This window comes from Aulonocara sp. 'chitande type north' Nkhata Bay, linkage group LG20, assembly GCF_057382095.1.
Source record: "Aulonocara sp. 'chitande type north' Nkhata Bay isolate Kocher_YH1m ecotype deep benthic linkage group LG20, A_spYH_male_GT1.1, whole genome shotgun sequence".
Lineage (NCBI taxonomy): Eukaryota > Metazoa > Chordata > Actinopteri > Cichliformes > Cichlidae > Aulonocara > Aulonocara sp. 'chitande type north' Nkhata Bay.
Window position 1 is genome coordinate 33845075 of NC_141363.1, and position 25783 is coordinate 33870857.

The following is a 25783-nucleotide window of genomic DNA, read 5'->3' on the forward strand; positions in this document are numbered from 1 at the left end:
TACAGTTGCTCCAAGACTGTAACAGTAACAGACTGAACAAAATGAAATAATGCTGTATATTACAAAGTTTACAAAGTATAAGGAATAGTTGTAATTATAATGATTTAACTTGGCAAGAGTCACATACATTATGTTCACCAAATATAACAGTGGTTCTAAAACATTTTCTATGATGTCACCCTATAGAAACCAAAAACATTCAGGGCCTCAGGGGTGCAAGTGAATTTACAGGTAAATAAAGCATCAGCAAAATGCTGCTTGTTTCTCACCCTTAAAGATAATTTTCAATCAGTTTGGTTTCACTTCGTACTTTTCCACTGATCATCTGAGCCTCTAACACTTCGATAACTACTGAATGTTTGTTTATCAGAAGCATGCACAGTGTGAGTATGAGTGACAGCACTGGCTGATTTCCAATCCTCTGCTGGGATTTCAACTTCATACTTTTACTTACATTCTAGCGGTTTTTTATATTAATGCTAAATACAAAATAAATCAGTCATTAAGAGTTTAAAAACAATTATAATCACAGAAAATATCCATGGGAAAATAAAACAACAATAATTTACATACATTTTATAACTATATTTTGCAAAAAAAAGAGCAAAGAAAATAATAAAGGTTCTAAACAGTCTTTCTCGTGCAGCCCCACAAGTTTGCGCCCTTTTTGACAGACGTAAACATTGGTCCTGACTGACCTCTGCCTCTTTAAACATCAGCCTAGGAACGCAGTTTGCCAGCAGATCGTTTTGTGCTTCGTACATAACCCGTGCTGTGTTAAGATCAACTAAATCTCTGAATTGTAAGATGTGTAGTTTTTATGTTCCTTCTGTCAAATACGTTTAGGATTCTTCTGCAGCGGCAGCAGCATTTGAGTTTGAAAACCGTATACGGAAGTGTGATGTTTGTACTCCCCCTGTCTTGACAGTGGTGCTGGGAGCCGAGAGGGTCAGGGGGAGGAGAGGCAAGGGAGTGGAGCGAGAAGACGACAGGAGGAGATCCACCACAGGGTGACCAATTTAACCGGACCATCCTTGGACCGCTAGGCTACAAATGGTCCTCCACCCTGGGCGCCACCACCGACAACCACCGCGCCGAATCGGATCGTGTGCTGCGCTCCTGTCGGCGGATAGAAAAAGATGATCTCGGTGAGTCCGTCCTTTTTTTTTTTTTTTTAAAAACTGCTGCTGCTGCTGCTGCACACCGCAGGCCGACATATATAAAATATGTTCTCCTGTCACACAAACGTCTCGGGCGCTGTTGCGCTGCGCCGCAGACGCCCGTGCCACCTCGCTGTCAGTACTCCATTTGTGCTGAAGTGAATGACATGGCTGGCGACAGTTGCTGCGAGGCCTCTGCTTCACATCGGCGGCGGTGTGGCGGCGGTGGTGGCAGAGGATACGCGGCCAGTACATGTTTTCCACTGGCGGCCAAAAACAACATATCTGTGTAGCAGTGGGGAAAGGATGAGCCGCATCACCGTGCGCCTGTGTTTCCGAGCACAGCTGACAGCGCTGACGGGCTGGCTTGCATCTCGCACGAGGCGCTCATAATGATTCGGATCTTTTTAATGACATAACTTTAAACTCAAACACCTCTCTTTATGCGCTAATTGCCTTTCGAATGCGGTGGATTTCTTTCTTTTATTTTCTTTCTTTTGTAGGCGATCGCTCGCTTTCCTTGCACTGACTGATGCTGAGGAATGTGCAGCAGTAATAATATAAATATAATGCTAATCTGTTTATTTACCCAAGACTCGTGTTTGTCAGTGCACTAATCCTGTGAGCTATTGCTTTGCTGCAGACTGAAGGACAGAAGAGGAGAAGGAGGAGGGGGGACGACAAAAAGAGAATAAATCGCTGACAGAGGCGTGTTGTGTCCTAAGTTGAGATACGGGACGCGGCGGAATGGTTTTATGGTCCCCGCTATGGTTGTCACACAGGCCGTGGTGTTATGTAACAAGAAGCCTACGCTGTTTGAATGCGGGCCCTCACACACGGCCTGTCTGTGCATGGCATTTAGGCACAGGATCGCAGGCACATCATCCGCACATGAGCTAAACAGGGCCGCAGAATATGCGTAAATTGCCCTTTCAAAATCCACAGCGTACATTTGGTCCCCCCCACCCACTACCAACTGCTTGATCCTATTTTATTTCCTGCATTTTATCCTCTGGATGAGAAGTGCACCACAGGGAGAAAGAGACGCATGCATACGCGCCCTCGGACATGTCTACTGCCCCGTAATGAGTGACTTGAATGCTCGCTGTTTGTGGCCAGTTGTCCGGTTTAAAATGCCCCTTAGGAATCGGTCGGTCACCCCCCTTCTCACCCCCCTCCCCTCCCTGCCTGTCCTAGAGCCAGTGGGGAGGGATTGGGGGGCGGAGAGTGCAGCCAGGCACCATGCAAACACAAGCGGCTGGCAGCTCCGCGACGTTTGCAAATGGGCATGAGCTGGTCGACCTTGTGCAGGGGAGCGAGGGACGCAGCCGTGGAGGTGGGAGGAGAGGGTAGGGAAGTGTGTGTGTGTGTGTGTGTGTGTGTGTGTGTGTGTGTGTGTGTGTGTGAGAAATAGAGAGAGAGAGAGAGAGAGAGAGAGAGTGAGAGAGAGAGAGAGAGAGAAGGGTGGTGAGGTGGTGTTGGTGGTTCTCCTTGAATGTTGTCGATACGCTGCCAGGGAGGAGGGATAGGCTACAGCTCGGACAGATACGTGCCAGCGAAGGCGCATGCAGGCAGCAGGATATAGCGAGGAAAATCTATTTTTGCTTCAACAACACATCGTGCCTCTCTCCGGTGAAAATACCGGCCGAGGAGGAGGAGGAGGCGGCGGCGGGTGCAGCAGCAGCAGAAGCGGCTGTGCGTTTCCTGCGTTATGCGTTCGACTCTGCACTACGGAGCTGAGGGTATCTGGCAGACAGACGTTTTATAACTCAATAAGGGACTGTAACAGTGCTTACAGTGAATGATTACAACGCCAAACTGTTATTGTGTGTATTTTCCATGACATGAGAGCTCTAATAGTGATATCACAACAGGTAGAAACACAATAAATTTGAACAGGTCAGCACAAATTCCCAATTTAATTCCACAGACATGCCCATTTTAACAGACACAGTACTGCACGTCCTAATCCATATTCTTATTCTTGGACTCAGCTAGAGTGGCTCTGGATTCAAAGTTATCCTTTATGTATCATTGCTGAAGTTCAACCACTGTCTGTAAAAACTGGCCACCCTCTGTTTAAACCAGCCATCCTATAATTAATTAAAGCCAGCATGAGTTATTAAACAAGACATTATCTTATACACAGTATAGCAAAATGCAGTAGTGAGTAGTGAAATTAATGATTTTGCTACTTTAGGCATTTGCGATCGAAACAAGAAAACAAAAATAGCAGACAAAAGTGAACTTTTATTAACAGTAATTTGAAAGGGAAGTTGCTGGGCCCATTTCAAGCTTCACAATATTAAACTTGAACTCTGCTAGAGTAGCTTTGCATAATTCAAAGCAGTTTGAAAATAATCCTTGTCTATCTCCTTGGCCTTTGTGCAGTCCCTCAGTTCATTCTCTGTCTGAGACAAGTTGTTATAGCTCATTTCTTCTGTTGGAACATCTGTGTGCCCGACATGACCACAATACAAATGTCTGCTTTTGTTGACATCATACAGAGCCAGAGTAGAAAAAAAAAAGAAACATTATTCTGAAGTTCAAGCTTTTGCCTGTCAGGGGTTGGTTTATAGAATTGCTGACCTCATTATTTGAAACTTGCTTTGTCAGGTCATTGTTAGGCCATCTGGGGCTAAGGTTAGGGTTAAGTTTTGGTTAACGACCAGCCTTTTTTTTATGGATTATTTGATCACTTGAAACACCCAAAAGAAAAAGCTTTAAAATGTAAAATTTTCTAGTTTGTGAAAATGTAAGTATTTAGCAGGTGGTCACAACAAAACCCAATCCTAACAGGTTGCAGATTACCTGGTACATGTTAAGAGGTTATCATGTTATATTACAGTATACGTATATATAGTACCAATCAAAAGTTTGGTCATAGTCATAGTATTTCTTTATGATGGAAACAAAAAACATTTCAGCTGTCAGTCACCTACAGCAACTCGAGCTTTCTTCACCGAACTGAACCAGGAAATTGTGCCTTTAGCCAAATATGTGTACCTTGGTTCAAGCTTATTTTGCTGCCAAATTATTGTTCTGGATAAATCATTAACAGCCCAATGAGAGGAAAGCAAAACCCCAAATACACCTTAAACACTTTTACTGCCAGAGGATTGTTTTGAACTTACCAAAGACTCAGGAGAAAGTTCGATTTTTAATACCATCGCATGATGTAAGTCGCCGGCGCAGATAATGTGAAAGACAGCAAAAGAATCATCAATTTGAAGATTCCACTTCCAACCATCACTCGTGTTTTGTTATGACTTTTAATTGTTCAGAATTTTCCAAAACACTTAAAACACACAAATTTTCTTTTTGTGTGTGATGCATGGATACGATTTTCTTTCTTCTGTGGAGCTCACAGGGGTCATTCTCTTGTAAGGTAACATAAAGGCAGGCATTAGAGTGCCATATGCTATGTTTTCTTTTGGTTACCAAATATAACTGATAATAAAAATATGATTATGATTATCAAATTAAATTAGAAGACAAAAAAAAGTTTCTCCTAAACTTCATGGCATTAAGAGAGATGTAATATTCGAGATCATAAACCACATAAAGTAAACATACATAGAAGTCTTTAAAGGTTAATAAAACAGAGTGTGCTCTGAGTGTTGTCCTGTTAGACGGAGAGAAGCAATTTTCAGGAAAAGCACAACTCCAAAAGTTTAATTTCATTTATTCTGGAGTTCACAAAAAATCCCTACTTTTAAATTTTATCCAACCAGACGACAAATTACATGTAAGAAAATGTATGTATGAAATGCTGTGTGTGTTATGTACAACTAAAGGGAAAATATAGGTGAACAACTTGTGATTTAATCCTGCCGTGCCCCAGATCCTGTCATGTTGTATATGCTGCTCCTGTCTTGACAGTGTCCTGTTGTCCGGCTGCATTTATCTCCATTTTTCACTCGTCTGTTTATTGTTGATTGTGATTATCAGCAGAGCTTGAAGGAACCTTTCTGCATCTTCAAGCCCACCTGCCTTCAAATTTCTGTGTTTATACCAGAGGGTGTTTTGTTTTTTGTTTTTTTTGGTCTTTTTGTGTGTGTGTGTGTGGGGGGGGGGGGGTGTCAAACGGAGCAGGTTCTGGTTCACCTTAAAAAACCCACACCTACATGCTATTTTGGGCCCCCTCCCCCAGCTCTGAATCCATTTTCAGACTATATCAAGTGTGTCTGGTTTTCCAGGAAATTAGATTTATGTGCATTTTGCTCTCAGTATGATGCATTTTATTTCCTGTCAATTTGCGCATGGAGAAGCTTTTTCCCCCCCCTCTAACGAGCTATTAAAAGAGCTAAACGTGTGTCAGAAGAGTTTATTAGTATGACTACTAGCATCAGTGACAGGCTGCTTGTGTGTTTCACCTGATTACTTAAAAATGTTTTTTTGCTTCACCTTTTTCTGTTTGTCACTGTACAATCTTCTGTGTGTGTGTGTGTTTTTTTTTTTCCCTTTAGACCCAGCAGGAGCTGTGGAGATAGGCCTGGCAGCAGAGACTGGTCATCTTATTAATCTTGGTCTCTGATCACTGGCTCTGGCACAAACATCTGGAGCTTTGTGCGCCATTTAACCCCCATCCAGTCACTCCCACCCTGCGGCCCTGCAGCGTGGCTCCTAAAAACACCTCCTTGCGTCTTCAGAATTTTGTCCACGGGGATAAATGAGTGAACCGGCTGCAGGGGAAAGGGCTGGGACATGTACCAGAACCCCAACAGGTAAACGAACAACTCCTCTACTCCAGGCGAGGCGAGGAGTAAAACGGTGTTTTGGTCCTCCACTGTGGTATCAGTGCTGTGGCTGTTATGTGAACTGTTCTTTTACTGAATGTTTTTCCTCTCTGCTCACACAGAATGTCCTGGTTCAGTGGTTTCCTAGTTGCCAGAGTGGACGACCGCAAGACTGCGTGGGGGGAGCGCAATGGCAAGAAGTCCAAACGGAAGGGAGGCTCATCTCTCTGCAACCCGCGTTACATGAGCTGTCTGCGGGACCCCGATGCTATGGAGCCCCCTTCCGGAGCCCCCCTCCATCAGCACCACCGCGGAGGGGGGGCAGGGGCCATGGGAGGTGGGGGAAACTTCGGCGTCCGTTGCGGATGGCAGGAGGACCACTATGGCAAAAGGGGAGGGGCTCCGAGCGAAGGTGTGGGGCTGAAATCAGTTGACCTGGGCTTTGAGGACGGGGAGTTAAAAGGGAGGAAAGGGGGATGTAATGGAGGAAGCAGCGACATGGGCGACGAAGGTCCCAACGGCGCAGCGGGGGTAGTGACGGCTGCGGACTGCTGGCTCAGGGTGGTACGAGTATTCCAGTCGAAAAAATTCCAGTCCCGCAAACTGGAGCGTCTATACCAGCGTTACTTCTTTAGGCTGAACCAGAGCTCCTTGACCATGCTCATGGGGGTACTTGTGATCGTGTGCGGCATCATGCTGACCTTCCACTGTGTCCACGCCGCCCCTCACGTGGCCTATTCGTCAGCCCTTTCAGTGGCGATGGCACTCTTTATGGCTCTAATGGTAGTGTGCAACCGCAATGGCTTCCACCAGGACTACATGTGGATGGTCAGTTACCTGGTGATCGGGGTCTTAGTGTCCGTCCAGGTTTTTGGGGTGCTCATGGTGGCACCCAGGAGTGCTTCGGAAGGCATTTGGTGGTCCGTGTTCTTCATCTACATCATCTACACTCTGCTGCCTGTGAGGATGAGGGCGGCGGTACTAAGTGGAGCAGTGCTGTCCATCATACACGTGGTCACCACCTGGCAGGTCAACCAGGAAGACAAGTTCCTTTGGAAACAGGTAAAAAGCCTGATGTCTGAATGTTCTGTGGTGTCTTTGCTTTTCATGTGAAGCGACACAGATGGCCAACAGTAGTTGCTTTTTTGTCTCCATACATATTTGCTTGGCAAGTGAAAGATCGCTGGTTCATTTCCAGCCCACAGATACAGATCTCCTTTGGGGTTGTGGCGGGAAGGGAATCCGGTATAAAACTGCCAAATGAAACATGCAGAGCTAACTGCTGTGGTGACCCCTGTGACAAGGGAACAGCTCCTTCTTCTCTTCCCATTCTGTGGTTATTGATTTGTTGTCCTGCTGTTTTTTAGAAGTTCATGATCAAGTTCATACTCTCATATCCTCTTAAAACACACAGGCTCTTGGGTGAGTCACTCATTATAAATGGCTTAGAGTGTAGCTAAGCATTGGTTGAATCAATATGCTGAGGTCTCCAGCAAAGTTTTTAACCCCCAACCTGAATAATAAAAAAAGAATGCCATTTTCCCACATTTAAAAAGTATTCGAATGACCAGATCCGTTTGAAGCAGAGCGCCACCACAAACAGGAACCCAAATGGTTTCCCCCCTGTTAATGGCCAGTATTGGCCTCTTACAGATGTATTGGTAGTCGTGAGATTAAAGCTGTTTTACAGAAAAAAAGGCGCTTGGATTCATTTAGTAATGATAACGAAGCAGCTGCGGCTCAGCAGACGGTGGTGCAAAAACAGGTGGCCTTTTCACATTTAGGTTTTACACATACTGCTGTTAAGGTAGCTAACAATAACATAATAATTCCGTTTAATGCTCCTAAAACCATGGTTGAGAGGTCCAACTGAAGTCTGTGACTTGCTGGCAATAGCAGCCTATTTTACCACATCTGCCAGTCAAAGTGGCCACACCCCTAACTCCATGAGGAGGAAACAAACTATAGAGGCTAAAGGGCCTTGTAGTTTTGATGCTTTTAAGCGGAGCATTTAACAAGGGAGTGTGAGGGTTTACTCAGCTTTGGAGCCAGAGCCTCAAGTGACACAAAGAGGAACTGCAGTTTTTGGGACTTAATTGTTGGCTTTATTTCTACAACCCTGAAAGTTGCTGCTTTATGTAGCCAAACCATATTGACTGATATATTATCATTTTTTTACTCTCTAAAAAAACCCTCAGGTTTTAAGATACCATAGCAATAACAGCAGGAATGGTGGTTAGTACCTTACTTTGTAATAAAACTGCATAACAGCAGAATAGTACCTTCTTACTTTTGTTCTTTTGACAAGTCAGAGAAACACAGTTTTAAGCCAAGCTTTTATCCCCATGTTTATTCTTCTTGGGCGTTATGCAAGAGAAGCATAAGAGCACTCAGATTGATTTAGGAGGTATCTAAATTAAAACTGCATTCTGGTAGAACATCTGTAAATGCTTTGAAGGCTGTAACATCCTAATAGTGATCTCTCAAATGTCACCTTTGCAAAACAATCTGTATTTACACGTCCAGGAGACAACAAGCTAAGTTAGATTCATTGGGAGTGGCCTTCCTGATGATTTGATGATCCAGTTTTTGTTCAAATATACTTGGTGCCTTTCTGTGTAGCGTTTGCATGTTCACCCCGGGCCTCTGGGTATTTCTGCTGGGTATTTCCAAAGACATGCATGTTTGGTTCATTGGTGGTAAACTGAACTGGCTATAGGTGTGAACGTGAGTATGAATGGTAATCTGTATTTCTGTGTTCTGTGTTAGAGTTTACGGTGTACTTTGGGTTTCTCATAGCATTTTTTTTATGGAATAAGCTGGCTGTAAGGGCTGAAAACAGAGTATATAAGAGCCAGGAAACAGAACAGAAACAGTTTCTTGTTGCAAAACCAAAATATGGAGCTGAAAGTTGTTAAGTTAGGTGATGGTGCACTGATATGAGTAAGGTTTCTTTTCTGGACTTAATTAAAATCAGTAAAATAAAACACACTCAAATTTCTGACAAGCACAACCAAACCAAACCAATGAGAAAATCAATTAACAGAAAATATGAACACAAATGGCATCCTTGGTGTAAATATTCTACATGATCCATCCAGTTTCCTCCGCTTATTCAATTCAGGGTCACTGGGGGGCTGGAGCCTTTCCCAGCTGTTGTTGGGAGAGAGGCAAAGTACACCCTGGACAGGTTTCCAGTCTCTCTCAGGCTAACACATAGAGGCAGACAACCACTAATGCACACGTTCACATCTACATCCAATTAACCCAACCCCATGTTAGGTTGTTTTTGGCCTCTGGGAAGAAGCCAGAATACTCAGAGAGGCCCCAGTGGCCCTAGACTGGATTCAAACCGAGGACGTTTTTGCTATGATGTGACAATGCAGATTTGTAATGAATTTCTGTTGCAGTGTGATTTTAAAAAAGCAGAAATAATTAGTCATTTTCAAAAACTTCTATTGAAAATCAGCTAATTTCAATAAAACACATTGCCGAAACTGGTCAGTTTAGTTATGAGTTTGTTGCTTTGTTAGGCAAAAGTAAAACTGAGCCTTACTACAGTGTGATAGGAATTTTATGTACCTACCCGACACTCTATAGATAAAATATTTATTCACAACAACAGCAATTACGTTCAGGTTCCAACTGTTTTGGGTTAATTAAAAAAGGGGAAACAATGAGGTTTTGAATATGCAAGCAAAACGAAACGTTGGATGTATAGTGATAAACTTCTCTGTAGATTGACTGAACTTGACTCTCAGTCATATCCCTGACTGCATTTAAAACACTGACATCATGCTGTTGATGGGGCGGCTAGCATGTGAACTGTAAACGGCTCTGCTGGGTTTTGTCACCACGTTGTATGTGCGTATTTACATGGACTTTGGGGCTTATGGGTCTCGCTGTACAGTGTGTTGTTTGTGCGTCATGCCAAGGACCTAGGGGCTCACTGAAGGTCAGTGGGCTGAATGAACCGCCCCAGCTGGACGGCTGTAAGTGTGTGCGCGTATGTGTGCTGTTGTGTGACAGTGGGAGAATACCATGATATAAAGCAGTATCACTCAGGTCTCTGTGCTCTCACACAAGGGACACTTTGTACTTTTCTCTCAGGGCGGGGGTGACGGGGGTGAGGCCGAAAGAGAGGGGGGGCAATATGGTGGATGTTTGGCCTCTGTAGTGCCTTAGCTGTTTTACAGCTGTCTTCTCCTCTGGGAAAAGTTATGCAAAACAAAATAGGAAGGCCATTACTAAGAAACAATAAGGGGGATATTAGGCTTAATCTTAACTAATTGTCACTGTAATGCATTTATCGACTCCTGTGTTATAATATTGTGATTGTTTATTATAAATTAATTACTGTAGCACAGGAGTAGATTAGGGATTCGTGGGAACTCAGTAATTACAGCGTGCTCTGTCACATCAGGCACGATATATCATAGTGTAATCCATCACATGTTCTTACATTGTTTGCCATCGTTACGTGAATGAAAGTCATGAGATCACTGCAGCCCAGCTATGCTGTTAATTCCTAAGGTCGCTTGTGTACTGTGTGACCAGCTAATTCAGTGTCATCAATCACTGCTTCACGCTTGCCTGCAGCTATTTCCTCTTTCTCCCATAACTCATTAACCGGCTTTCTCTTTGGATGGATGAGTACAGGTGATTGGTGCAGGCGATTCGAAAACTGGGCATGACGAATGATGTAAATGCAGATAGTGTTTTTGTTTTTTGTTTTTTTTTAGGGTGGAGAGTTTGTTAGACTCTAGATGTCTTATTTCACTTCCCTTATTTTCTGTCAGAGTGAAGCTGATTAATCTGCATCACATAAATTGGGTTGGTTAGCATAGTTGATATGCTAAGCTAAAAAATGAAGAAAATTCTGTTTGTAATTCAGTGGATTTCTTTGAACTTTACCTGAAAACCTACAGAAATAAATCACTGGCTGAGGTTATCGTAGCTCAGTCTTATAGCTAAATTTGGACATGTATGAAGAGGCAAAAATAAAGGAAAATGGTTTGATTAAAGGCAGAATTAAAGAAATATTAACAACTAAAGCAGTGCAGTACTCAATCTTTCTCACTTGCCATGCTTTAAATATCAATGGATGCCAAAATTATCATTGAAATTGAAACAATTAGATAAATTGAGCAGCTCCGCATCAAACCCTAGTTTCATTTGCTTCTTGCAGAAATCATTTAAAGCCATAATCAAGTCAAAGAGAAACGATGAACTGAAACCACAGAGAACGTTGTTAATGAATAAAAAGTAATAAAGTTTGGGGAAATTGTTGCTGTTATTATTCCTGCATAGATTAGTATTTATAGAAAGCAGATATTATACTGCATACTCAGGTAGAATTAAATCTTGGGGAGAGATGGGCTACACCCTGGAAAGTTGAGACTGCTGGAACCACTGATGACCCTGTTGTATGCCTGATTTAGACTAGATTTAGAAATCTACATCATAACTTACGACATAACCAGAAACCTCTTTTAAACCTGCAATGTAACCTTCCTGCGACTACCTGCAACTCGGAAGGTTACAGCAAAGAGTTAAAAAGGGTTTCTGGTTACGTTGTAATTTACGACTTAGATTACCCGCAGAAGTCTAAATCAGGCATAAGTCAGAAAAACTGTGTTTTAGTCTGGACGGGTTAAAACTGAGACTCTTAGTAAAAGATGGTGTTTGGTTCCTGGTTAGGTCTTACATTTTCAAATCGGCAGTGAATGGCTTATTTTTATTGCCCTGCTTTCCTTGAGTGAAAGTAAAATTGGCTGCTCGCTTATTTTGCAAGGGGTCACAATGGCACATCCATCTCAGATGGCCTTTCTGACCCTACCCAGGGTTGGAACCAATGTTCCCTCTAAGCTGCGCACAAGCGCAATTGCGCACTGCTGGCACGGTCTCTGCGCACAGAAAATCTGTGTTGCGCACAAAAAAATCTAACCTGAATTGAAATTAAAATTTAGTATTTAGTATTTAGTATTTATTTATTTATTGTCATTGTCAAGAACAATGAAATTGCGTTTGGGGCTTCCATACAACCCAAAAAAAAGAAGAAAATAATAAATACCCCTTAAAACCCAAGTGTACATATTTAACCCAGTGTGACTCCAATGCAATAAGACAATCCTTAGCAATAATGTTCGTAGAAATTCAGACAAAGACCTGAGAAACATGACAAAATACAACAATGCACCCATTCAATATTATTGTACTGTGAGATATGATATCAGATATGATAGTTATCTATTTAAGAAAGAGGGGGGGGGGGGGGCAGGAGGGGGAAGAGAATAAAGATATGATGCACCAATGCAGACCAGTTCATTGCTATTAAGAAGTTGGATATGGTTATTGTCCGTGAGAGGGGGGCAGAGAGTTCAGGAGCCTCACAGCCTGTGGATACAGGCTGTTGGCCAGTCTGGATGTTCTGGCCTGTATAGACCTGTACCTTCTCCCTGAGGGCAGCAGATGGAAAAGGTGGCGCGCAGGGTGATGTTGGTCCCGCAGAATACTGTGCACCCTCCTCAGACAGCGAGTGGGGAAGATATTACTGATCTCTGGCAGACTTGTTCGAATAATTCTGCCAGCTTCCTTCACCACCCGCTGGAGTGCTTGCTGATCGGCCTTGGTGCAGCTGGGGAACCACACTAGAAATCCATACGTCAGAACTCTGCTGATGGCACAGTTGTAGAAGTTCAACATCAGAGATCTGGGAATGTGTGCGCTCCGCAGTCTCCTCAGGTAGTAGAGGCGCTGTTGGGCCTTCCGTACAACTGAGGTGATATGGTTGCCCCAGGACAGGTCCTCGGTCACAGTTACCCCCAAGAATTTAAAACTGCTCACCCTCTCCACCGCCTCACTGCCAATGAAGAGAGGCAGATGGTTGTTATGACCCCTCTTCCGGAAATCTACAATGATCTCCTTGGTCTTTTTGGTGTTTAAGACCAAGTTATTGTCGTGGCACCATGACTCTAGTTGTTGCACCTCTGTCCTATAGTTTGTCTCATCATTGTTGGATATAAGTCCGAGCACTGTAGTGTCATCTGCAAACTTAACAATGAGATTGGACGCGCAAAATAAATACGTTAACAGTTCTGTTTTGCAGTGTTAGTCAGTAAGTGACTGACTGCTCCAGTTTGGGATTAGAACGATGCCACCTTATACCATAGTGCAGCTAATGATGTGATTCACATTCGTATATACGCAGCTAATCAACGTTGTTGACAGGCTATGACAGCGTCCTTAGCTAGCAAAGCAGCGTGGCTGATGTGGAGTGAAGCCACGTTAATGACAACGTGTACAACCGTTGGAGATGTTAGCAGGACAGACGGAACAATTGACGGAAAAAGTGTGGACTTTATACCAGTTTTTAAATTGTGACGATAGGCCACGTAAAACCAGAGTTATGATAAAAATATATACAATGTTTGTCTTTTTTTTTTCCCTGGATACTAACGTTGTTTTTAATTACTGTGGGAAGAAATGGTAAAAACGGCATTTTATAAGGAAAACGCTCGAAAGCACTCTTCACCTGTGAGCAAAAACAAAACCAAAAAACCCCACCCTTTCCTATTGTTGGAAATTTTACCATGTGGACCAATCAAAAAAATTATATGGCAACATGGCATTTAGTTGTTTAGGAAGGGAGGAAGTTTTAGGAGTGACAGCGGTGTTTGAGATGTGAGAGATTTGAACAATGAGGCGACTGCTGAATGTTACAGGTGTTACAGGAGTTCAAGGTTCAAGGTTCAAGGTTCTTTATTTGTCACATGCATAGTTATACAAGTATAACACACAGTGAAATGTAGCCTGACACGCTCCATTTCACTGTGTGTTATACTTGTGATACAGGAGTGATACATCTCCTGTTGTCAGGCCTGCAGGTATCAGGCTGTTGTTCTCCTTTATCTCATAGTGGACAGAAATTATTTTTTGGAGTGGCACAAATAATTTGTGTGGCATCAGATTTGATGCAGAACACCTGATTGTTCTGTAAATAGTTTGAAATGTTTATTTAAAAAAACGCCTTGGCTGCATTTTTAGGTAAACAGCTGCAAGAAACTTTAATGTTTGCAAAACTCAGTTACTTTTTTGAAGAAGTAACTATATAATTAATTGCCCAACATTGGTCATTATTTACAGTATTTTGCAGACCGAGAGTTACAGGACTCGCTCCCAGACCACAGACTCATACTCATAATACAAATCAGAGCTTTATTAAAAAAAAGAAAGTTGTGTTTTCAAAATTGGAGTTCAAGTTATTTTTACTTCCAATAGTGTTAACATGCTACACAGGTCATGAACAACATTTTTTACATTTTCATTGTATGTGGGCTAAAGCAGTTAATTAAAAGTAGTCTAACATAAATGTAAATGCTATAATTTGATTATTTTAATAAACCATGTGACTTGGATGGATTCGATGCTGGCGTGACCACAGTGCACACGTCTGCTGTTGCTCACAGTGGTCGCTCAGGGAGTTTGTGTGTTCGCTCAGACACATGAAAAATTAGAGGGAACATTGGTTGGAACCAACACTGAGAGTACACTAGCTTGTGATCCACTGAGGCTGGGTTTGTGTCATGAATGGTCAGTGTGTTAACCACGGAAGTAAATGGGCTTTTTCCACAGTCTACTCATCTTGGAAGATTTGTTCTGTGGGAAATAAGAGTTTATGACACCTTTTGTTCAGCAGGATAATCTTTAAAAATTAACAATACCTTTGAAGTATAAATGCAATAAATGGACTTTAGTGTCACTACGAGTCTCATAGTCACCAAATCCCGTGTGGGATGTGATGAACGTCTCCAACGTCATCTTCAAACTCTTTTAGCTGCTCGTTGGCTTTGAAATTCACAAGTGGCATATTTAGTACAGATTCTGTGCTGTAAAACAAAATGAAAGCGTTTCAAGCTTTTGTGAAGTCTTATTGTCCATATTGGATGTGATATAACCACCGGACGCTCAGGAAAAATGTGTACTTCCCAGCTGGTTGTTTCCTGGAGGTTGCTGGATTTTGCTGCATGAAATCAGATGCAAAGAAAGTGCTGCACATGAAACCTAATGATTGGTGTGGTTAACAACAGATTGCCTGTAGTTTTTCAAGGGTTGCTAAGGATTGGACATGGAGAAGGTCACCTTTTACTTTTCCCTCATGACTGGTGGTTGTCAGATGATCATGGACCAGTCTCCTGGCCTGGGGGCGTTGTTCACTTGAACCACGATTGTCCAAAATTATGGACAAGCCACTGAAAAAAACCTTCATGAGGATTCAACAGGAAGTGCAAAAATATAAAATAATTTGTGGGTTTGAAGACAAATTTCTGCAACACTCTACTCAAAGACTGAGTTCTATTGCATGAAAAACAAAGGCACAAAAAGATTCATGGTTTTGCTGTGGTTATTTTTATAAACTGACATTTTGACTGGCAAACTGAACAGTTTAAGGTGAAAAGCTAAATTAGCTTGTCTGTCTCTATAGCATATATGCATTTATAACTCAGTGGATGATGATTAAAAAAGACAGACCTTTACTGCTTTAAACATTGTATTACTGTGACTTGTTAAGTAGGATATATCACCACCAGAAGAAGAAGAAGAAGCTGCTTTTGGCTCATAAGGGGTCGCCATAGCGGGTAGCTCCACCCTGGACGCCCTTGATCTGTGTCTCCTCTCCGAAGCAAACTGTATATCACTGCACTATGGAGCAACTTTAATATGCCATCGTCAAAATAAAAGAACCTTTAATGAAGTTACAGCAAATTTCTGCATGAATGTGAGTGTTAGGATGTGTGTTCTGCTCAGGGTTGCTTTTTTTGTAACATTTCTCAGACGTGTTCAGACCAGCTAAGACTCTTGGAGACATCTCATAAGTGTGTAATCGCTGTATGGGGGGTACTTTTTGTTCAACCCATGACATTTCTGGTCCTCAAACCTTTCAAAACACAGGAAGACCTTGTGGTTGTTCCCTATTGCTCTTGGATTTGGTTTGGTAGGTGTGTTTTTACAGCTGTAGAATCGAGGATCATCTCTTTCCGCACAGCCTCGCACTGTAAACCACAAAATGTGGCGGTTTGATCGACCTTGTTGTATAAGGCTTACGAAACAAACACTAACAGTTTAAACATGGTTCGTGTTCGCCCTGTTACGTGAGTTGCGTGAGCTTCACTCTGCTGTTTTTGTGTCACGATGTCTGTGCTCCTCAAACTTCCTCAGCTGAAATCAATTAGCTGTAACTGTACAGTACGTACACATGTCCCCTGTCAACTCATACACACACACCCGCACACACACGCTTTGTTATGGTTTACGCCTTCCCTTCTCCCCTCTATTGAATGTTGTCAGAATTGCTGCTCTTTGTTTTTCTTTGGGAAATAACATCACAAAACAATGGTCCTGCTCGCCTGTGTGTGGGTGTCCGTTTCTGCGTCCATACTGACATGTGCTTGTCTACCTCCGTGCTCGGCATTAAATTAGAAACATGCAGCATGCACGCTTGAATCTGCACACTTTGTTTTTGCACCCTCGATCTTCTTTTTGTCGCACAATCTTCTCACGCTCGCACCTTTCGCACAGCAGAGTTGTTTGCTTTACGGCCACTAACAATGGCCAACATTGTCGTGGAGATGTTGTTGACACAAGTGCCGTGAGAGGTCAAAGACTGGTTCCTAAAAATACCTGGCCTTTGGCGTTTCTGCTAACTGTTGCGTCACATGGAACAGTCTTATCAGAGCCTGCGTCAGAGCAACGGGCAGGTCACTCTATCCCCCTTTTCTGTGGATACACATTGGCCTGCTCTTTCACATGCCCTGAAACACACTAGCCTCACTAGGGTAGAGGCTTCTAACGCTGTATAATCACAGATAGCCCAACCATTCCTTTATCTTTTAAAGTTGTGTGTAGATGAATGGGTATTTGAGTTTTGGCCACAGACGAGATGGCGGGTTAAGAAAGAGCACAGAGGGCAAATCAGGCCTCCTTGTAGACTACGAGGACCCTGAGTCAATTTGTTACACTGGCTTCCTTGTCTAGCTCTTATTTAATAAGTATTTTGTATTTGTTAGATAAGATTAGAGTATGCAAACCCCCTGGGGTTTCACGTCAAACTTTCCGAAAGGCTGTTTACTCAATTTTCAAATTTCCATGAGGTTTCACAGAGAATAGATGCATTTCCATCAGAGGAAACCTCACACAGACCATATCAGCTGTTTACAGTTTCAGCATCTCCCGGTGCTGGAGTAACCCTGTGTGCGCATCATGCATCAGGATGAGGGGCGGGGGGCGCTTGGATCTCAGTGGGAGAAGCGTCAGCCTGCGATGGCCACCTGTGCAAAGCCGCAGCTATAGAATAAGGGAAAGAGGAACGGAGCAGAATCTGATATTCTCTGCACGTAATCCTTCCACAGCCTCCTTGATAAATAATTTGTGTGTTTAACTCGGCAGCAGCATTTTAACGAGGCTACCTGTCACATGTACGCTAGGCTCACAACTAGGGCTGCCACGATTTGTCGACTAGTCACGATTACGTCGACTATCAAAATCGTCGACGACTGATTTAATAGTCGACGTGTCGTTTGAAGCTTTGTAAGATCGCAAAAGACGCAGGAATAATAGCGGGATTTAAGAGTGTAATAACGGACTGAAACAGAAGATGGCAGCACAGCATGTACAAGGATGCCAGCTGCCGTTAAACCCCGAAGAAGAAGAAGCAGCTGTGTCCCAGAATTCATAGCGCGGCCCAGCTTAGTTTCCAACAATGGCGGCAGCTAGTTAGTTTTAATATTACTCTTATTATTCTTTCTGGGTCACAAAATAAACGTTTAACATATTTTCAGGCGAGAATGTAGCTGTGTAAACCTCAAATATCTGCTCAGTTTATCAGGACACCACATATTTTCAAAAGCGCTCCGACGTTTTCGGAGACATCTGTTACCCACTAGCTCGATAGCTAGCCGGGGGCTAGGTCACTAGCGCCGTGAGAACACCGGACTCCCGGCAAATTGTTTTCAAACCCACCGCCGTCTTTCGCTACTCAGGTTAAATATATATGAGTCACTTAGATAAATTAAAAATGTTATTGTTTGGCTTTTTTTTTTAGTATTTTATTTGTTCCTGAGTAAATCGGTTTGGCTGAGATTAAAGTTATAGTTTTTACACAGCTGAATAAACGTCAAGCAGACAGCTGATTATCAGAAGTGTGAGATGCTGGAGAATATACTCCGGTGTCCTGTTATATTTTAGATAGCAAGGAGTTTATTAAACTTTACCGAAACAATCTGCAAATTTCATTAAAATTGAATAAACTATCATCTTGTCTTTATTTTTAGTTAGCACCTTAAAAGCTTAAAGCTGTAAGCTAATGATAGTTATATAAGAGCAGATGCTGCTGGTGCAATAAGCTGTAGTTTTACGTCCAGTGGATGATGATCTGATTAGTCGACTAATCGCATAAATAATCGGTGACTAGTCGACTATCAAAATAATCGTTTGTGGCAGCCCTACTCACAACCAGGATGGGACACGCACAGAAAACACACAGTGAAGAGAATTTGGAGGGAAATTTATTTTTGACTTTGGAAAATGATCAAATACAGTTATTTAGTGCTTAGTATGGCACAGTTCCATTTTTTGTTGGACAAAGAGTTTTTGTAGTTTTGCTACTGTAGACCAAATCAAATAATCGATATGTGACAGAAATGCAGACGTTCACCTTTAATTTCAGGGGTTTTGTGAACATTTTACATGAATTGTTTAGGAATTACAACCATGTTTTATACACAGTCACCAGTTTTCAGTGGCTCAAAAGTAGTTGGATATTTGGTTGATTTGGAGTGTTGAATTTGCATTTTATAGCTTTTCACTGTCATTTTAAATATGATGCCTAAAGAGATTGCCAGTGCAAGTCAGGATAGCTATTATTAGGCTTATATAGCAAAACAAACTGATAAGGGAGATAGGAATTTCAGGAGTGGCCAAATCAACAATCATTCCTAAAAAGAGGAAACACTGGTAGAGCCATATAGTAGCTCGTCTTGTTATGTTGGTACTGAAGGCAATTGCAGGGCCTGGGTTTGAGTGTTCCTTTCACCATTTCCTGCACATCATTCCCCACACTTTCACCCTGCTTCACCATCACTCGTTTCACCATCCTGTTCCTATAATAAAAGCTTGAGCCCCCCCCCCCAAAAAAAGTTCCAAAAGACCTAACAAGATGACAGAATTCTTTCCTTGGTTAAGAAAAGTAGCTTCACAACATCTAACCAAGTCAAAAACACTCAGAGAGGTAAGCTTGTCATTGTCAAGGTCTACACTCAAGAGACAAGAAGGGCTTACAAGAAGGTGCAAACCACTGGATACACCCAAGAATATGAAGGCCAGAGTAGGCTTTACCAGAAAACAAAAGAGCGTGCACAGTTTTGGACAGGTGAAAGTAAGGTTAACTTGTTACCTTAGAAGAGAAACAGGTCATAACCCAAAACATACCTCATTACCCATCAAACATGGTAGAAGCAGTTATATAGCATGGACCACTGATAGAAGTAGCAGGATAAATTGTGAAGTGTCCAGGGCTATTCTTTCCGCTCCGATTGAGACAAGTGAGCTTCTCCTCACAATGGAAATAGATAATGATTCAAAATATACTGCAAGAGCAATCGAAGAGTTTCTCAAGGCAAAGAAATGGGATATTCTTCAACGACCAAGTCAGCACCTGAGCTCAACCCAATAGAACACGCTTTTCAGTTATCGAATACAAAACTGAATGCAGCGAAACCTGCAAACATGCAGAAACTGAAGACAGCTGCAAAAAAGGTATAGCAGAACACTCAATGGATACGTCATTTGATAGTATCCTTGGATTCTAGGCTTCAGGCAGTCATTGACTACAGAGGATTTTCATCCAGTAATTAAAAACAATCCTTATATTTGAAATTATGCTAGACTGCCCAGTTAATTCTGACGCTCTGAAAATGATTGCCTGTGTATAAAAATGCAAAAATGTTGGAATTAAAGCTAAAAGTCTGCCGTTAAATCATTTAAAAATGCTCTCTTGTGCTGGACAGACACAAAGATTGTGTGTTCAGACCTAACTGTACCTAGTAGTAAATTTTGTTTCGGCACGTCATTATAAAATTCTAGTTGTTGTTTTTTTTCTTTGGTATGTCTGTGGGGGTAACATTTAAACAATAATTTAAGAATTATTTACTAGTACTCCACGCTACTAATCCAGTAAAAATGATTGCATTTTTAAGATAAAGCCACTGTAGTCAAAGCTCAAAAGATGTTAGCACTTTTCATAGCTGCCTGCATTAACTTAACTACGCACATACACACATGCACATACATGCTCACACATGTAACACCACCAACACCTCCCAGTATGCCAATCTGTGGACCAGTAAGAGTGCAGGGGAAGGAGTTAGCATCACTTCTGAGACTGATGGGGAATAAACAGCATCGCTAAGTGTCTCCCTCAGTGCTCGTGTTGAGTTGGTCCAGTGTTGCCATGGAAACAACTACGACTCAAGCAGCCAAGACCCAGTTTGGTAACCGTTGCCTCAAGTGAAGATGGGAGAAAAAAACCCATTTCAGAAATCAGGTCAAAATTGATTTCTGCCTTTTACCTCTCCTTCTGAGAACCACAAAGCTCGGGTGGGGGGGGGGGCAGCCATTGGAGGGGGGTCTGTGCTTTCTAGACACGATGCTGTTCGGCTGCTCGGATAGATTTGTGCTTTGTTTTCCTCCCCCCTGCTGTCGAATTGAGACAGTCCGTAATTAAACATGGCGATGACAGGGAAGAGGTCATATGAGTGGAGGTGGTGGGGAGTCGAGAGGAGGGATACACAGGATGTTGTTTGCCAGTTGTCTGGTTCAGAGAAGCTTATCTCTGGTCAGCTATGACTGTGCATCTTTGTAACCCCAACTGCTGTGGAAACAGCGAGCGTGTTTTAGGCCTTATAGACAAACAGCTTTTAAAGAAAGTTCACTTGCTTGAAACGTCGGCCTTGTACGGTTCTGCTATTTATACAGATTTCTTTTCTGGGTGCCGATAATTGGCTTTATTGCTAATTGCATCTCCTTTACGTTCCTCTAATACTGATGTAACTCCTCTATGAGGCTTTTTGTTTTATCACAGCAGTTATTCCTCAGTCTGCCGGGCCCTGCGTCGTTGCGGGGTGTCCCACGTATTCCAGACAACTTGATGATCGTGTGATTTTCTTCTTATGCAGATTTTGTTGCCATTAAAATACAGTAAATTTTTTTTTTTTCCCCCGCCTGTCCCATTTGGTTCTTTAGCCATCAGAATTGTTGTCTGAAGACCAACAAGGATACCCAATGGATTTACTTTGCCAAATGGATCATCGTGGCATTGCCGTATTGGTCCATTTGGTCGATCTTTGTTTTTATTATTTATTATATTTTATTTTCAGATGTTACAGACGGGACAGACATGAGTGAGAGATAGGAAAGGGAGAAAGAAAGAGGAAGGAAAGGAAAAACAGAAGGGGAGAGGGACAGTGAGAAAGGGGGGGAGAAAAAAAATAAAAATCTCCTGGATCACCTGTTGAGAGAAGAATAGAAAACAAGCAAAAAAAGACAAAAAAAACAAAACAAAGCAACACAACACCATCGCATTAATCTAGCTAAGTGTAAACAGCAGTAAATACTAAATATTCAATGTTGTTGTGCAGCACGCAGGACAGATGTGCTTCGAAGTAGCAGCCAAGAAAGGTGTAATTTGGGTCTACGAGCAGTGAACACCCGTGTGCATACCTGTGTGGATCAGCGCGCTTGTATTCCAAAGGTTTCTCCATGTAACGATCTGCTAGGGAGTGTGGGGGGGCCACAGCCCCGTCCTCCGGGGTGTGAAGCAGGTATGGAGGAGATCAAAACTCCAGACATCCAGAGGCCCCCAGACACAAGAGACCATGGAAGACCAACAGAGGGGCAGCCGCGCCACTGTTCCAGTAAGAGCTGAGGAGAGTCCCAGATGAGGGTTCACTCAAAATACAGTAAATTAAAAAGGTTTTTGCAGCACTAGTGCCAGAACCCTCTTCTTTTTTTGTTTTTTTCTTTCTTTTTTTTTTAAAAGTCGCACTCTCTCCACAGAAGTCACACCCGCCTGGTTGCCAAAGGAAATGTGTGTGTTGCATAGTTTTTCAGTGTTAGGACCCCCAGCTTGTCTCTGTCCCTGCTTACAAAAACTGATGGGTAAGGAGTTTTAAAATGCTCAGTAAGAATAAGTTGCTTCATATTAAATTCACGTGAGTATTTGCGTTGAGTGTTCCTTCTTCAGTCATCTTTCTCACTCACTATGTGTTAATAGACCTCTCTGAATTGAATCATACCTGTTATTAATCCCTGGCTCTCCCACAGTATGCCTTTTGTCTTGTCTTCCTTCTCTCACCCCAACCAGTCGCGGCAGATGGCCCCGCCCCTCCCTGAGCCTGGTTCTGCCGGAGGTTTCTTCCTGTCAAAAGGGAGCTTTTCCTTCCCACTGTCGCCAAAGTGCTTGCACATATGGGGTCATATGATTGTTGGGTTTTTCTCTGTATGTATTATTGTAGGGTCTAACTTACAATATTAAGCACCTTGAGGCGACTGTTGTTGTGATTTGGCATTAATGCATTAAAACCAGCAGGCAGATTTATTAATAGACATCTGAGTGAGTGAAAGAGTTGGTCTGGTAGTGCAGTCAAGCTTCAAAACAATATTTGTTACAAGCAAACATATTGTTGCTGGCTTTGCAAATAAGTTACTTTTGAGAGCAGGAACAGTTGCGTAAAAGTATTCAGATATAACATGAGCCATCGGTTTTCCTTTTTTCCCCCCATTTATAACTCTAAAACTAAGAAAACTTAGTACTTCCTTTTTGCTTCCATGGGAATTAAGTGGGTAAATAGCAACCAGGTGCTGCTAATCTGTTGCACTTTATTAATTAATCATCAGCAAGTGTGAGCACCTATATAAAAGCTGTCTTATTGGTCTGGAGCATTCAGGTGTGTGTTATCACAATGTTGCCCAGCTTTGAACCCACTAGATTTCTATAGAATTGTCCTTTGGACAGACAAGCCCAAGGTGGAGATCTTTGACCAGAATAATAACACCGTAAATAATAATGCAAGGCAAAAATACAAAATACAGCGTGTCAGCACAAACACCTCACACAGCTAGCTGTCAGTCAGAGGGGAAGAGGTGATGATGTGGACTTGTTTTTCAGGCCACAGGACCTGGGCACCTTGCAGTCGTTGAGTCAACCATGAAATCCTCTGTGTGCCAAAGTTATGCATGAATGAATGCCCGCAAACCTCAGTGAACTGAAGCTGTATTGTAAAGTAGTATAGTGTAAAATGCAGGAAAACAAAATTCCTCCACAACAAGAGAGACTGATGAAGCCATATAGACGGCAATTATATGAAGTTACTGGTGCTAAAGGTGGTTCTACAAGCTATGAAGTCGTGAGATGTGGTGTCGTTTTTCATAGGACTGCAGCAAGTCCTTCCTTTGACTGTAAATATACTAAAAACCCACTTCATCCAGTAACTAATGCAAGCTGCAAGTAATAAATACTGAATAAATGGTTTATTCTTGCCTGGTGGAAAGGTATCTGCATAAATGACTTCTGAGTAAACGTGGCGCTATGATCCTAGACTGTGTTTGGTCTGAAGCACTGTTTCTTTGAGTCATACTTAAATTTCCACTCATGGAAGGACATTGTTTTATGCAATCCCACAAAGCGAATTACTATATTAAAAAAATTAATCAGATCTGTTTTTGTTTCTTGGATAGAAACGGACAAACAGAAGAGAGTGGATGACTTTTTGAAAATCTTTTGTAGCTGGTAAATGTTTTGTTGACGAGTATGCAAAGTGCTCACATTGTACTTTTATTATCAGCAAACAGAACCGTATTTGCACGAGAAAGTGCTATTTCTGTTTAAATGACGCTGATTCTTGTCAGTTTTAGACAGACAGGATGACAGAATTTGGAAACTGTGTTTTAAACAGTTTGATTAAAGGTGTCGTGGAAAAAAGGATTTCCTGGGAAACTCTGCTCTGCTGTTCATCACAACTTTACTGCTTCTGACAAGTTACAGGCACGACGGGACTGCACGGGTGACCACTCTCCAAACTGTTTAAAAAGATGTTAAATGTGTCTCAGCGGCTGACGCTCCGCTCGTAGACCACCCGGCCGAGCCAGGGAGCAGAATGAGCAGGCGGGGCTTGAATATTTATCTGTTGATGTGTTTCTGGTCATTTCAGATAAGGGCAGTGTGAGCTGCGTGTAGACATGAGGCTCAGGCTGAGTACACAAACCCAGCAGCTGCCTGGCACCAAACACACACAGACTCTTTCACAAAGGCTGAAAGTGACAGCGAACGCGAGTCAGAGCAGGCGGGAAAATAAATAAATAAATGAAATGAAAGAATATGGAAATAAATAATCTGCCCACTCGAGGAAAGATAAGAGTCAACCTACGGGAGAGACTCTTAGGTTTTGTGGGGACTGAAACGCTGTCATTGTGTTTGAGGTGCGAGAGTGTGGTTTGCAGAGCCTGATCTAACACAGATGTTCTAAGGACTTCCAGATGCTTCTCAAAGGCTGATAGCCTATGACTTGCACTCTTGCTGGGATCGTTTCCACAATAATATCCCATCGTTCACCACTCCCTCTGGGAGAAAGTCTTAATAAATAAATTCAGAATCTTGTTTGTCGCGCAGTTTTCGCTCTGGGTAAATAATTTTTTTTCCTTGTCTCCTTGAAATGCTCTCAGTGTATTTCGGGACAACACCAAGCTCTTTGAGGTGAAGCGACGTCGAGAGAGTTCGTCGATTAATTGACATTTTGCGAAGCCACTCTCACGGACAGATGCTTGGGCTTAATTTTTCTGTACATGTTGGAAAAGTTTAAGCTGTGTGTTTGTTCACTCGAATGTCTGATTACAAGCTAGACACAATTAAGAGTTAGCAGACCATTAGATACTTAAATGAATTGCTTATTATTTCGTTTTAGTTTATTGATTTAGTCAATAATGATAATCTACTGTGAAAAAACAGGAACTTTTTTAATGTAATGGTGTCAGTTAATGCTTCATCTGTTACTTTGGTGTAGTGTGGCAGGCCGTGGGTGATGTCTGTCAGTAAGAAGGTTAAAATGCTCTCAGAGTTTCAAACTTTTGGCTTAGACTAAATAAACAGTTAACACTATGTATGTATATGTTCCACTCTCAATTAGAAAATGCAGGGTATCAACGGTTAATGCTATTGGAGGTGATGATGTAATGCTGTGGGGAAAATTTTCTTGGCACAACTAAGTGACTGCTGAGCACATAACACAACGGAGATGAAATGAATAGCAATGAAGTGCTAAAATAAAAAATTATGACGGTTTATAAACCAAATGCAAAAGATGATTCCGATAGAGAGGAACGGTGTCCCATTTATTTCATTTTGCATTAAGAATCTTACTTTAATACAAGCTTGTTAATGCATAACCTAAGAAACAAAAAATCTGAAAGGTGCGTCGATCGAATGTATTCATCTTGAACATTTTTAATCTCTAAGTGAACTTTTAGCAGCTTCTCAATGACTTGGTGAGTTAAAAAATATATAAATATATATATATATTGATGAAGAGTTGCTCATAGGAGGGAAATCAGGGCCAGGGCATCCTGAAAATGCAATATGTTCCTCTGACTTTGGTATGTTGACAAAGACACTAGCCAAGCCTCGCACACATTACCTCCCCCTCCTCGGCTGGTCCCCCACTCTGCACCCTCCCTGAATCTGGGGGGGGACGGGACTGCAGGTCATTGGAGTGAGGCTGAGGAATGTGGGTGATAGTTGCTAAGTGAAGGCTCCGTTGCCATCTCTGATAATTCACA

The 25783-nt window shown here is 42.3% G+C and overlaps 1 protein-coding gene across 2 annotated transcripts in view; it reads left to right on the top strand.

Moving 5' to 3' along the window:
- The first annotated feature begins 939 nt into the window (after window positions 1-939).
- Window positions 940-25783, top strand: part of LOC147306067 (adenylate cyclase type 6-like) — a 54880-nt gene continuing 30036 nt past the window's right edge. The window contains exons 1-3 of one of the 2 annotated variants that reach the window (XM_086279009.1): window positions 940-1148; window positions 5630-5887; window positions 6022-6961. In XM_086279009.1, the coding sequence (XP_086135135.1) occupies window positions 5868-5887; window positions 6022-6961 (960 nt within the window). In that variant the 5' untranslated portion in view covers window positions 940-1148; window positions 5630-5867. Of the gene's footprint in view, window positions 1149-2666; window positions 2903-5629; window positions 5888-6021; window positions 6962-25783 lie in introns of those variants that run through there. The other variant, XM_086279010.1, reaches the window with a different exon arrangement.